Raw genomic sequence first — 13,920 nt, 5'->3', positions numbered from 1 at the left:
TAGAAACATTTTTTTTATTTTTCATATTTTGGATACAAAAAGAAAAAAGGGAAGAGAAAAAAATAAAAATAAAAATAGGGGATAAAGAAAAAAAAAAAAAAACCTATAACATTTCCATTCTTAATTTTTGCTACCCACACAATATTTACCAACTGTTGATTTATTGTCTTGTTAGAACTTGGATTACTCCTAAGTCACATCTAAATTTATTTGCATTTGAAACATTAATATTATACTTCGCAGTTTTCCCTTTGCCGTATATTTTGTATTATTATTATTACTTTTTGTTATTATAATTTTTTAGTTTTATTTTATTATTATTATGTATAATACCACCTGTCTTACTATTTAGATTCTTTAATAAACTTGTAAAAAGGTTTCCATTTGTCTTGATGATATTCTAATGTTCTATCTCTCAAGTACTCTTTTAATTGCGCCAACGTTATATATTCCAAAGCTATTCCTATCCATGTTTGAATATTTGGAATGTTTTTAGTTTTCCAAATTGCTGCCAGTGTTACCCTTGCAGCAGTTATTAAATACTTAATCATATCTTGATGATCTTTTTTCACATTATCCGGAAGTTTGTTTAAAAGATATAGTTTAGGATCATAATCTATGCGTTGTTCCAAAATATTCTCAATATTGTTATGGAATTTTTTCCAGAATTTCTGCACTATTTTGCATGACCACCAGCAATGATAAAAGGTATCTCTGGCTTGTTGATATTTCCAGCGATCCTGTAGGGTTTTCAAGGGATGAGATGTTCAGAGGTGGTCTCCCATTGCCTGCCTTTGCATGGGCTGACAGAGTTCGGAGAAAACTGTGACTTGCCCAAGACCATCTATCAGGCTTCAGGTGGAGGAGTGGGGAATCAAACCCGGTTCTCCAGATTAGCGTCTACGACACTTAACACTACCCCACGCCGGCTCTCCCAAAGGTGCTCTTACCCCAGTAAAATAAGGCTGAAGAAGATGGCTCTGAATTCTCAGGCTTAGCCAAGGTCTCTTCCCTTATTTTATGACATTCATTGTTTACAGTTCCTTTCTCAGTAATTACTCTAGGGAGATGATGTAAAATGTATTTATGGGCTGTAGCATATGGCAGACTGGCGGTTCACTAATGCTCAGACTCTTTAAAAATCACTTAAGCAGAAGCAGTGCAGGAGACTTTGGTGCATCAATGCTGACGGAGCACACAAGGGATGCCGCACTCAACACACGCCGTGGGCTGATGGGACGGAATGTGGCCAAGGAAAGGTTGGTTGGGCCATCACTATTTCTTGCATTTCCCCCAGGCAGATAGAGGAGTTCTTAGCAAATCAGTTTGGTCAGAAAGTCTTTACTTCAGGGGTGTCAAAGATAAAGCCTTGAGAGCCCCCTTGAGAGCTCTTATGCGGCCCGCAAGCCAGCTGAGGCAGCCCCCCCCCCACTCTCAATCTGGGCTGGCGAGGCAAGGCCCGGCCCGACCAGGTGACACTTATGTCATATCCGGACCTCGTAACAATTGAGTTTGACATCCGTGCTTTACTTGCTTTGTATCCTTTATACCAGTGTTCTTAAAATGGTTCAACTGCAGGTGAAGGCTTTTACATGTACAACCACCTTCCTCTCCACTCCACCGTGTTTATATGGAAATTGGCACAAGTGCAACATTTATACAGAGGTGTTTTCCTTGGGGCTGCCATCTTGTCTGTTTCGCACCTAATACGGCATTTTCCCCACGATGATCTTTATTTAAAAGATGGAAAACCCCGTCTTTCTCATTGAAATGTAAGGCGCTGATAATAAATAATACAGGTCAGAAATTTCGGACATGAAGCGCTACTTTGACACTCTTTGTGCCTTTCTGATGGCGTTTCCTTTTGGAGCTGCTTCCAAACAGGCGGGTGTAAACATGCCCTGCCATGGCGGCGGCAGCAAATGGAGCGGGAATGGCATACACACAGCCCGTTCCCTCTCTGCTCACTGCTGCAACTGCACCCCCATCCCTGTTTCTCCCCCTTTCCTCGGCCATGCCTCAGTGAACACAATGGCAATCTCACCAAGCCCCTGAGCAACCCAGAACCCTCCCCCCCTTTACCTTCACTTTCCCCTCCCTAGTTGAGCTACACTGTAGTAATAACCTTGGCAGGGAAAGGGAAAATGCTCTGTGAGGGGATGCGGAGTGCGGTGTGAGTGAGGTGTTCCATGAGGTGTTCCATGCCGAAAGTGGAGCCATTACCTCAATCCCTGTGGTGGTAGAGGGTGTGTCCATGTGTACATTTCACTGCAGTCATTTTGAAGATTCCCCTTTGAACCAGATTAAAGTTAGACCATTTGTGCATGGCTGTTTCCTCGCGGTCATCCGGCCGACTACTTTGGAGCTTTGTTTGATTATGCTTGCCTTTTCCAAATGTCAGAGGTCGCCTAGCTCTCCCTGTGCGTTTCCGCGCGTTTTGCCCACGTTTTCTAGATTTGTGTTTAGCCAGCATCCAGAAATTCGGGGAATATGTGCGGAAACGCATGGGGAGAGTGAGGCTGACTTCTGACAGTTGGAAAATGCAAGCATCAAAAGCAAAGCCCCGAAGTAGCCAGCGGGATGACTGCAAGGAAACAGCCATGCATAAATGGCCTTCATTTTGTTTAAAGCGGAAAGCGCTGGGAAGGCTACTAGTCATGTCCCAGATTATTTTCAGAATTGGAGTTTGCTGTGTTTGTTGCAGCTTTTAGTCACTGTCGTCCTGTCCCCCCATTATCAACCTACACATGCATATACATTCCTGCAGAAAAGGCAACATGATGCAATCTTATTTGCATTCTGCACCAAGATTTGTTGTCTTGTGTGGCTTTTTACTAATGTGCAAATGTGGCATTTTATTCTTTTTTTTTTTAAGGGTTACACAAGAAGGCTCTTGATACAACCATAGTATCAAAGCGCACTTGCACCTCAGCGATGTAGAAGGGGGAGAAAGGGTGCAAGTGACTTCGGGATAAAGAATTTTAGCAAATTGTGCATACACAGTGATCCATACAAAATTCAGGAATAAAAAAACCTGAACAATGACGTATTCCCAACATATCTAGTCCTCTCCAGAAAAACGACCAGGTAATTTTGGAAATCCAGAATGGGAGGAGAAAATTGAATCAGGAGAATCTGAAAGAATCCCTAAATTTGGGAGCATATTGCAGAAGGGGAGAGTAGAACAGTTTAGGTGATGCCTAGTGAGTTCATGGTTGGGACAGGTCTTGAACTGGGAGCTTCCTGACCCACAATCTCAATCCTATCCATTTCACGAATTCACAGGTTGGGTAGTTTGTAGTTGCATCTGAAACATTCCATTCCCATGTATTCGAATATCTCTGTTCAGTCGTGTTGATTCAATACTTCCTTTTTTTGTGTGTGCCAAAGCTGGAAATACTATCTAAGGCTAACTTTTTAAAATGCAATTCATGCATAAAACCACAGAATGCAAACACCATTTATATATTTATATTTGCTTTTCAAGCATAAAGGCAGTAGATTTGCTGAAGTCCTATTGGGAAATCTATAGTATTGTCCAAGAATTAATCTGGCATAAGTAGTGTGCAGATTACATTGCAACATATTGATTTACAAAGCACTGACATAAAATATAAAAGCTGAACTCTGTGTTGGAGAAGCTGTCCTAATTGAAAACTGATATATGACTTGTAGCCTTGCTCAGCCAGTCTGTGCACAGACCAAGATACTTAGGAAACAAAAAGCGTTCATGCCCAGCAAAGGTCTGATCATCCTCAAACAAATATGCTCATTTGGCCTACTGGACATATTTACAGAGTGAGAACACCACGATGGTAGAATTCAATCAAGTGTAATCAGGCTTCTGAATGCTGAATTTCTCTGAGTTAACGCTTGCCACACTTGTCCATTCCTTTGTATCAGCATGTTGCTGATTTGATGTAATTCTTCATATCCTGGTTCCAGAAAAGGTGTTTGAGCTTCGATCGATTGTTAATGTGTGGTGGATTCGTATGACTCCAGTTTTCACACTACGATTTCCATTAGTGCTGCCATCAGTGCTTGTAATCCCTAGTATTGGAATACTAGGAATATAAATGCAGGTAGTTTGTAAGCCCCGTGGCGCAGAGTGTTAAGCTGCAGTACTGCAGTCAAAAACTCTGCTCACGACCTGAGTTCGATCCCGATGGATGTCGGTTTCAGGTAGCCGGCTCAAGGTTGACTCAGCCTTCCATCCTTCCGAGGCCAGTGAAATGAGTACCCAGCTTGCTGGGGGTAAAGGAAAGATGACTGGGGAAGGCACTGGCAAACCACCCCGCAAACAAAGTCTGCCTTGGAAACATCAGGATGTGACATCACCCCATGAGTCAGGAATGACCTGGTGCTTGCACAGGGGACCTTTACGTTTTTTTCTTTTAGTTTGTAATACCCTGTGTACAATCTGAGATGACCATTGAAACCCAATAGTTCTTCTCCCCCTTGGATTCTGATGCAAGGTGGAAAAGAGCTACTCCTTCCCCTTTCCTAACCGCTTAACTTGACTGCTGCTGTTGCTATCTGGGGCTTTTTCAATAGCTTGGCTACTGTTGGCTCCAACAGTGCAGTGTAATTCTCAGGATACATTCCCCAGGAATCTTGGTACATGGGACACTCTAGGCCAGGAGTCCCCAATCATTTTGAGTCTGTGGACACCTTTGGAATTCTGACACAGCATGGTAGACACAGCCACAAAATAGCTGCCATAGAGTGGTCACCACAGGAGGTGGAGCCTGCCACAAAATGGCTTCCACACCTTACCTTCAGTCACACAGTGAAGATCCTTGTGCTGTGGTGGCAGCAAATGTTTGCCAAAGCAACATTTTAAAAAATCTGTCCAGCCAATCAGATGCCTTGCTGGGCAAAAGTCCCACCTGGCCTCACCCACCTTTCAAATATAATTGGTGGGCACCAGGAAAGGTGTCGGCACACACCACCTTCCCACAGGCACCATGCTGGGGACCTGCTGGGGACCTCTGCTCTAGGCACTCACGGTGAGGAGGAGAGGGGAGAAGCAGTCGCCCCTGCAGAAGCCAAAGCCACTCATTTGTGTTTGGAACGGTGTGGCTGACAGTTTTGAGGTTTACAGGGTGGGTTGAGAGCTTATGGAAGTGGAGTTTGGAAGGGATTTGGAGAACCCATAGCCCTCCCCATGGTGTGTCATCCGGAATACTGTAGGTTTTCACAAGTTTGAAATGAACTCTGAATAACTGAGCTATTTTCTGATGGGGTGGCAGTGGCAAAATAACTTGTTTTACAAAACCTGAATTCCAAATTTCTACTTGGAAGATATGACATTAAAGGTTTATTGATTGATTGAAAATTTCTACTTGGACAATGGACGTATTTATCACTACTTTCAGCTACCGTGCAGAAGTCTAATTCTTTTGAAACTTGTGTGGCTTGTGGCTCTGATGAACAGAGCCTTTTTATAATGTGAAAGCAGGATTCATGAACTGGAGCGGAAGGTTAGTTGGCGATAAGTTTATCACTCATTGTTGCCAGAGGATTTCACTGGTCCCACCAGCTTCTCAGGCGAGGCTTCTGCCTGGAACTGTTGAGTCTTACTGTGCGCATAATGCATCGTGATGTGTGGGTTCTGTACTGTCATGAGCCAAGTGGTCTGTTCTGTGCTAAGCATGCTTGCTGTTAGATGTTTTTGCTACACAACGGCAGCTGTTCCGCATGATGCTCCAGCCTTGGGATAGTACTGTCAATATTGCCGCCATGTGTGTCTCTACTTGTGACAGCTGTGGTACTTATGTGTCTCAGCAAAAAAAGTTAGGGTAGGGGCTGATCTTGCAGATCTCAAATTTTCAGATTGGTGCCTTCACTGGTGGAGATGTGTACTTATATACCAGTGATGCAAAGTAGTTTTGGGAGGGGGAACTTAACTTTGTGTGAAACATCCAACTAGAGCGGGTCAGAGACGTATATGGAGTCTGACAGAGGAGCTAAATTCAGAGAGGTAGTCCTGCTTGCCTCTGGGAGTAAAATTAAACAAGTCCAGTGGCACCTTAAAGGCGAACAAATTTATTCTAGCATGAGCGTTCATGAGTCAGAGCTTATTTCATCAGACTGATGGCGTGAGGTTTGCCTTACAAAAAATAATGCAGAAACAAATTTTGTTACAGAGCATACCTAAGCAGTATTATACCCCTCTAAGCCCATTGACTTCTGTGGACTTAGAAGGGTGTCATTCTGTTTAGGATTACACTGTTCATCATTAAGATGCCACTGGTCAAGGGCTGAAGTCATTAAGGTGCCACTGGTTACGGGTTTAATTTTAACAGAAGAACTGGTTATTAAAAACAGCCGCTCTCTGTTGTTCATTTTCTTGACAAATAAGAACATAAGAATGGCCCTGCTGGATCAGACCAAGGCCCATCAAGTCCAGCAGTCTGTTCACACAGTGGCCAACCAACAGTGGCCAACCAGGTGCCTCTAGGAAGCCCCCAAACAAGACGACTGCAGCAGCACCATCCTGCCTGTGTTCCACCTCACCCAAAATAATAGGCATGCTCCTCTGATACTAGAGAGAATAGGTATGCAGCATGACTAGTATCCATTCTAACTAACAGCCATGAATACCCCTTTCCTCCATGAATATGTCCACTCCCCTCTTCAAGCCCTCCAAGCCGGCAGCCATCACCACATCCTGGGGCAGGGAGTTCCACAATTTAACTATGCGTTGTGAGAAAAAAAATATTTCCTTTTATGTGTTTTGAATCTCTCACCCTCCAGCTTCAGCAGATGACCCCGCGTTCTAGTATTATGGGAGAGGGAGAAATAATATTATGGGTGAGGACTCAGGGTAATATTCTTGATTGCTGGGCAGGGGTGAGAAATGTATAATGTTGTGACATCAGGACATGGGGTAAGAGGGACTAGATGCTTAAAGATGGGCGATTGATGGGTGGATTTTTATCTGAGACCTCTGTTTTTGTTGGCTGTCCTGTGCTCCTAGTGACATCTGCCAAGAGTACATAAATTATTAGAAGCCTCCTGTAGTCCTTTTCAGTGGTTCAGTCGACATGACTTCAGTTTTGGCTTGTTGTACATGTGCAGACTGCATGTGTATGCACATTAAGTCATTCTCTTAACAGCAGTGTGCTCATTCAGTGAGAATACTTTGGTATGTGCGATATGCAAACTGGATTTTATGGGATATCGGTCCATGGATTCAAAATTGACATTCATTTTAGACATTCTCACAAGCAGCTGTACATATGTTCAACATAAAAAAATGACAGTATGTGTGTGGTAATGTTTGAATAGCCCTGCATCTTCTGCATTCCTGATACTATAGCAGAATTAATGGATATGAACTTTTGACTTGCTTTGAAGTAAACAGGTAGGGTTTAGCTACAAGTAGGTAGTAGCTGGAGTGGTAGGTAGTAGCTGAAGTAAACAAGTAGGGTTTACTACAAGTAGGTAGTAGCTGGAGAATTTCTGCTATTACAACTGATCTCCAGCCGATAGAGATCAGTTCACCTGGAGAAAACCACTTTGGCAATTGGACTCTATGGCATCGAGGTCCCTCCCCAAACCCTGCCCTCCTCAGGCTCTGCCCCCAAAATCTCCAGGTATTTCCCAACCCGGAGCTGGCAACCCTATAAACAAGGCTGCTGAGAGCAGTATTGCTGATTGGGTCTCTGTTCAGGAGGTGCTGCTGATCTCTGATGTGCCCTGATCTCTGATGAATGATGCTGCAGCGCTGCGATTTTGGCTTCCTCGTCTTGCCATGCAGAGTTTGGTTCTCTTTATAGGCCGCCTAACACGGGAGCCCCGTGGCGCAGAGTGGTAAGCTGCAGTACTGCAGTCCATGCTCTGCTCATGACCTGAGTTCGATCCCGACAGAAGTTGGGTTCAGGTAGCTGGCTCAAGATTGACTCAGCCTTCCATCCTTCCCAAGTCGGTGAAATGAGTACCCAGCTTGCTGGGGGTAAAGGGAAGATGACTGGGGAAGGCACTTAACCACCCTGTAAACAAAAGTCTGCCTAGGAAACGTCGGGATGTGACATCACCCCGTGGGTCAGGAATGACCCGGTGCTTGCACAGGGGACCTTTACCCTTTTTTTTAAAACAATCATCCCCTCTTCTTAAAGTTACGTTTGCCCCATCAGCTCTTTTGCTTTCTGGATGAACAAGAGAGAACAATCTATAGCAGGACTATAGCGGGGCTCCTCTTTGTGGGATTGCAGTTTTCCAGAACAGGAATTAATTGTAAAGTTCCCTGGCTTTCAAGCAGCAGACCAGAAAGCAAGGAGATCTGCTTGTTAGGGCACAGCTTGGCTTGGAGCCCTTCTTGGCAAGTCGATAGCTGGTGTTCCAGTCAATTTCACTGTTAAAGGGGAGGGTAGAGGAAGGATTATTTTACCCTCATTATGACTGAATTCCAGTAGACCACAATTCCTTTCAATCTACCTGAAGCAGTCAACAAGATAGTGCGGGGATAGCTCTCAACAAAATAGCATCTTCAATTACTTTACTATTCAAAAAGTTTGTGTGAAGCCACCCTAACTTGAAAATGGATTATTCTTATCCCTTCTATCATTTTTTTTATTCTTTCAGTATGGTTTGTTGGGTTGTTGTTTTTTACATGTCTGACTTTCAGTGTGTCTGTCCTACTGACATATCGTGGCATCTAACTGCTAATCAGAAAGTCAGATGAACTTTGTTCCCCAAAAGCTGTCACAATTTGTGGGGTTTTTTTGTTCTGGATCAGTACACGGGCACAGCTCAATGGCTTTAGGAGGTTTCGCATTGCTGGACACACCAGTTTGACTGCTCCGTCATTGTATCTGCCAAGATGGGCCACATCCTTCTCCCCTCCATTTTATACTCATAACAACCACCCTGTGAGGTAGGCTAAGCTAAGAGAGAGTGACTGTCCGAAGGTCACTTAGTCAGCTTCCATGGTACAGGGGAGATTCACACCTGGGTCTCCCAGATCTTAGTGTGCCACAAAACCACACTTGCTCTTCTATTAAATAACTGATTTTCCCATTGTAGAACCATGCTAGTATAATCTTAATAATAATCTTAATTGCAGGAGCTATAGTTCTTATTTTGTGGATCCGTTACTTTAATGCCTGTATTTATTAAAGGCTCTTAGTTGCTACAATTAATTCAGTTGAGAACTTCTGCTTGTGCATAGTAGGGGCATTTTCACCATTTCCCCTTCCACTAATGTGCTCCTCCCACATTGTACCCTACAATATTCCCAAGGTCCCCTTGACTGGCAGGAATTATTTTGGGGTGCACTAATAGGGTTGCCAACCCCCAGGTACTGAGGGAATAAGCAGCACGAGGACTCCACGTAATATGCCAGTGTCTAAATAAATAACACTGCGTTAAATAGATACACAATTTAATGAGCACTAATGCATACTCCGGTCCTATATAAAAAAATAACCAAAGAAAGAAACAATTATATGCACATCCTGTGCTATAGTGTAACATAAATACAATAACTTTGTATCAAAAAAACCTTATGCAACTGATCACATGAAAAGTTGCATGTACAATTTCCCCAAAAAAGGTTGACTGGTAAAGTGTAAGTCCACATAAGGTAAGTTGCAACTTTATCACTCCACATAAATTGTGTATCTATTTAACGCAGTGTTATTTATTTAGACATTGGCATATTATGTGGAGCCCTCGTGCTGCTTATTCCCTCAGTAACGCTAATTACAGCACAGGTTGTTTTTTTGTATAACCCTCAGGTACTAGCTGGAGATCTCCTGCTATTACCATTGATTTCCAGCCGATAGAGATGAGTTCACCTGGAGAAAATGGCCGCTTTGGCAGTTGGACTCTATGGCATTGAAGTCCCTCCCCCAAACCCCACCCTCCTCAGGCTCTGCCCCCAAAATCTCCAGGTATTTTCCAACCTGGAGCTGGCAACTCTATGCACGAAGAACTGGAACGTGGGAGGAAGGAAAGATCTGTGATAGTAGTAGAGCTCTTTTGGGTCTAAGCCTTTGTATCCAATCTTGGTTACAGTTCTTCCATCTACTTCGTAGTTATTTTCTTTACAAGTTGCAACCACCAGAGTAGACCAAACTCTTTAGTCCATTGCTGAATTTTCTAATGCACAACTTGGGAGGCAATTAAGTTTAGGCTTTCCGGCTTTCAGCAAAGATGCTACAGCAAAGATGCAACTGACCTTTTTCAGTGTTTAACCTTTATTATTGGGCTAAAAAGTGTTTGCCTAGAAGAGGCACTGAATCAATGCTGAGCTTCATGATATATTAAATCTGAGTTTTCATCATACACACACACACCCCGTCCCCCATGGCTTCGCATTTTGGCTTCATTTGAAACAAAGCTATGTTCTTGACATCTCGAATTTCCCCCCACCAGTTAGTTTTTACAGACACATCTCTTATGTATTCTGTTGTGTGCGTGTTTCTGAGATATCAGCGTTTCTGAGTGCCTGCAAGACAAACGTCCCCTCCTGCTGTCATGCCAGCACATATTATTGGATCGATGCGGATGTTGATCTCCCCGTCGAGATTCAGGCTAATAAGCTCTGCCTCTGGGTTCAGGTTCCTTTCTCATACGCTGTTGACTATCATCACACCTGCCATCTTTACTCATTAGGCAGACTTTTCACTGCCTTTTAGTCGCTGGTGAATGTTTTTCAATACCACCTGGAAGGGAGAACGGGTTTGGTAGCTATACCAGGCAGTTTAGTAGTCTTCCAGAATTTGAATTGCAGTATCATTTTTCTGGGTAATTTTCAGTACTGTTTTACATGCCAGTGGTTGGAATACCGTTATCTGTTGTCAACTCAGAAAGTGAAGACTTTGGCAATAAAAGATTTGTTTTATGGGCTTCGAAACAACAATTTCGGTGCAGTCCCTGTAGCTTATTTAATGCTATTAACTGATCTAATGCCTGGGAGGAAAAACATTACTGTAGAAGCAAGATATTGCTTATTACAGTAGTCTCAAATTTCTGTAACCTTTATGTCATTTTCATTGTCTTTATCAGTCTGATCTAGAGTGAGTGGGGAGGTGGTGGCTGAAGTTTTTTATTTGTGTATTTTTCTTTTTGTGTTAAAATGTTAAAAACAGAGAGATTCTTACAACTACCATTTAACTACTTCTAGTCATGCCTTTCTGACTTCTGTTCATGCCTGTCAGTCTTTTGCTCAACCCATATATCATGGTCCTGAGTTTGGAAATGATTTCCAGTAGCAGTTTGTATTTTCTTTGGTTGTAATCTTGCTTGTAGACATGTTTTGGACTTGGGATCTACAGGCAGCTTTGGATATATGTTGCCAGTGAGGCCCTGACCAAGGTAGCTATGTAAATCCTAACTCTTCTGCACCAGTATCGGAATTCCTGGGCCTTTTCTGAAGCCTTTTACTCACAGCAAAGACATCTTCCGAGACCAGAACATACTACATTTCAAGTTTTTGTATTGATATCTAGGACAAGGCTCAGTTGTAGAAACTGTGGATTTGCTAAAGGAAGGCAGATGGTATGATAGCACCTTTTCTGGCAACTGAACCTTTATTTTCCAGAGATTTACTGTCATATGTAAGGATCTTAGAGATTGTGCCCTACACAGGGAATCGTAGCATAAGGTATCAAAATGACTTCTGTAACTAGAAGAATAGAAAGCCAGCTTTACTGTTACACCTCAGCTAAGACATATTGTTTCAGAATCCCAGGTTGCTTCTTAGAACCTCCCACATTGTGGATTGGCTGGGACTATAATGTTCTGTACTTGCTGGTTGTAGAGGAAAGTACGACTGAAGAGACCTCGGTGGAGAAAGTCAGTGGGGTGGAACTAATGTTGCTGTCCCTTCAGCCTTTTCTCAGTTCAGAAATGTGGCCCCCAATAGAACACAGTTGTCATCTAGGACATGGGTCGCAAAAGTGCGGCTCCCGAGCCGCAGGCGGCTCTTTGAGCCCTTGAGTGTGGCTCTTTCCATGTGTGGGCCCGGCTGAGTAGCGAAAGGGGGGGGCAGGAGAGAGTCTGCGCAGGAGCTGCTTGGGTTACGTCGGAGCGACCACGTGCCGCTGCTGCTGCTGGCGGGCCTGCTGTGGGGAGAGTCTGTGCAGGAGGCGCTCGAATTACAAAGGGGCGACCACGTGCTGCTGCTGCTGGCTGTCCTGCTGTGGGGATTGGCGGTTTCTTAAGCAGCGGAGGGAGCGGCCACCGTTTATATATTTGCACGGTAAGCCCGCTCGCTGCCTCCTGGCCTCTGCTGTCAGCTCCTCAAGTCCCTCTTCAGAAAGGCTCGAGAGAAATTCTCATTGCTTTGGACGCGCTTCGCCCGGAAGAGGAAGCCCCGTGCGGCGCCTTTCTCACTTGAGGCCGCCCGCAGCCTGGACGGGAGGGGGAGGCAGAGAGCGAGCTGCCCCGGCGGCTGCCACCTCTTCCCTCCCTGCCTCGCAGGCCTCTCTTTCGGTACGGCCGCTCTCGTCCCCTCGCCCCCAGGGCTGCAGAACGAGCCCAAGGCCATGCTCAGGCCGCCCCTGGGAGGGGGAGGGGGCTGGAGCCATGGCCTCGAGGGAGGGAGGGAGGGGCAGTTGGGGGACTCTCCTTTCTCCCCCCCCCCCCCGTGGAAGCTGCCTGGGCATGCAGCCCTGCCTGCCTGCCCCCCCAGCCGAGGGGGGGGGGGCTCCTCCATCCAAGCTACTTTGCTCGGGCGTCTGCCTGCCCTGAATCTGGAGCCCGTAGGTCCCAGTATGGTAGGGGGGGTGAGCACCTGCCCCTCCCTCTGGCCAGGAGGGAACTGGCATGTCCTTGGGTGGGGGGGGGAGGATGGATGGACTGTGCATCTCCACCTTGTTTGTTTGCGTGGAACACACACAGACCGGGGACCTGCTGGCCTCTTCCTCTGTGCCTGGGATCCCTGGACGTCTGGACCCTCGCTGGGTAATGGTGGGGGGGAAAAAGAAAACAGTGGGCCTTTTTGTCTGGCAATTGTTAGCCCTCCCCTGGCCTATTACTACAGGTTTCCCCTCTTCCTGCTACTTTGTGCCTCTTTCAAAAGGAACGGGGGGGGGGGGGTTTACACTCTCCCCACAGCCATTCAGCACCCCACTGTGCAGTAGGTGCTCTACTGGTTTCTACTCCTGCTTCTTTTCTTTTCTGTTACCCAGACTGAAAACTCGGCACTTATCCTTGTTGAATTGCATCCTGTTCACATCTGCCCACTTTTCCAGTGTGTTCAGATCTCATTGAATGCTTTCTCTATCTTCTGGTTACCTGGTGTGTTCGCTGCTCCTCCCAATCTGGTGTCATCTGGAGTAGTACCTCTCTTGCCCTCTTCCAGATCATTAATAAAAAATAATGAAAAGTACCAGGCCCAGAACTGATCCCTGTGCCCTCCCCCCCACTGGACACCTCTCTCCATTCAGATGAAATGCCTGCTCCTGCTGCTTTCTTCTCCCCCCCCCCCCGGGGGGATTTAATATATTTATGTTGCGTCCCCCTCTAAGCCACCTTTACTCTGATCTGAGAAGCGCCAAATGCGTTTGTTTTTTCTCTCACGTGGGAGCTGCTGTGAATCATGTCCCTTGCAAACTATGCCTTCCCACCCAGCCCTGGAGAGTCCGCTCTCTTTTCTAGGTCGGCTGCCCTCAATAGTCATTTGGGGTCATTTAGTCCAGGATCAGAGGAGCAGGCCTGTTAGGTTCTTTGGGGCACAGGCAGGACAGTACTGCTGCTGCAGTCATTGTCATGATTTAATGTTATGGATACCTTACTTACAAGTTAATTTTTATCAATAAATAAGATCATTATTAAGTTTGATGTCAAGTTTTATTCAGTGTACCTATAGTTTAATTAAGACTTAAAACTTTAATTAAAGTTTATTAAGTTAATAAGCAGTGTACCTACCTATATAGTTTGAGTTTAAAAAATGTGGCTCTCAAAAGA

At 44.9% G+C, this 13,920-nt stretch overlaps 1 protein-coding gene across 2 annotated transcripts in view; it reads left to right on the top strand.

Annotated features, from left to right (window-relative positions):
- The window catches only part of ADAMTS9 (ADAM metallopeptidase with thrombospondin type 1 motif 9), a 171,528-nt gene that overhangs the window by 41,479 nt on the left and 116,129 nt on the right, over positions 1-13,920 (top strand). The window contains exon 11 of one of the 2 annotated variants that reach the window (XM_056860504.1): positions 1,155-1,259. In XM_056860504.1, coding sequence (XP_056716482.1) covers positions 1,155-1,259 — 105 coding nt within the window. Of the gene's footprint in view, positions 1-1,151; positions 1,260-13,920 lie in introns of both variants that reach the window. The other variant, XM_056860496.1, reaches the window with a different exon arrangement.

This window comes from Euleptes europaea, chromosome 1 (genome assembly GCF_029931775.1).
Source record: "Euleptes europaea isolate rEulEur1 chromosome 1, rEulEur1.hap1, whole genome shotgun sequence".
Taxonomy (NCBI): Eukaryota; Metazoa; Chordata; class Lepidosauria; order Squamata; family Sphaerodactylidae; genus Euleptes; species Euleptes europaea.
This window is presented reverse-complemented; position numbering and strand designations above follow the sequence as displayed.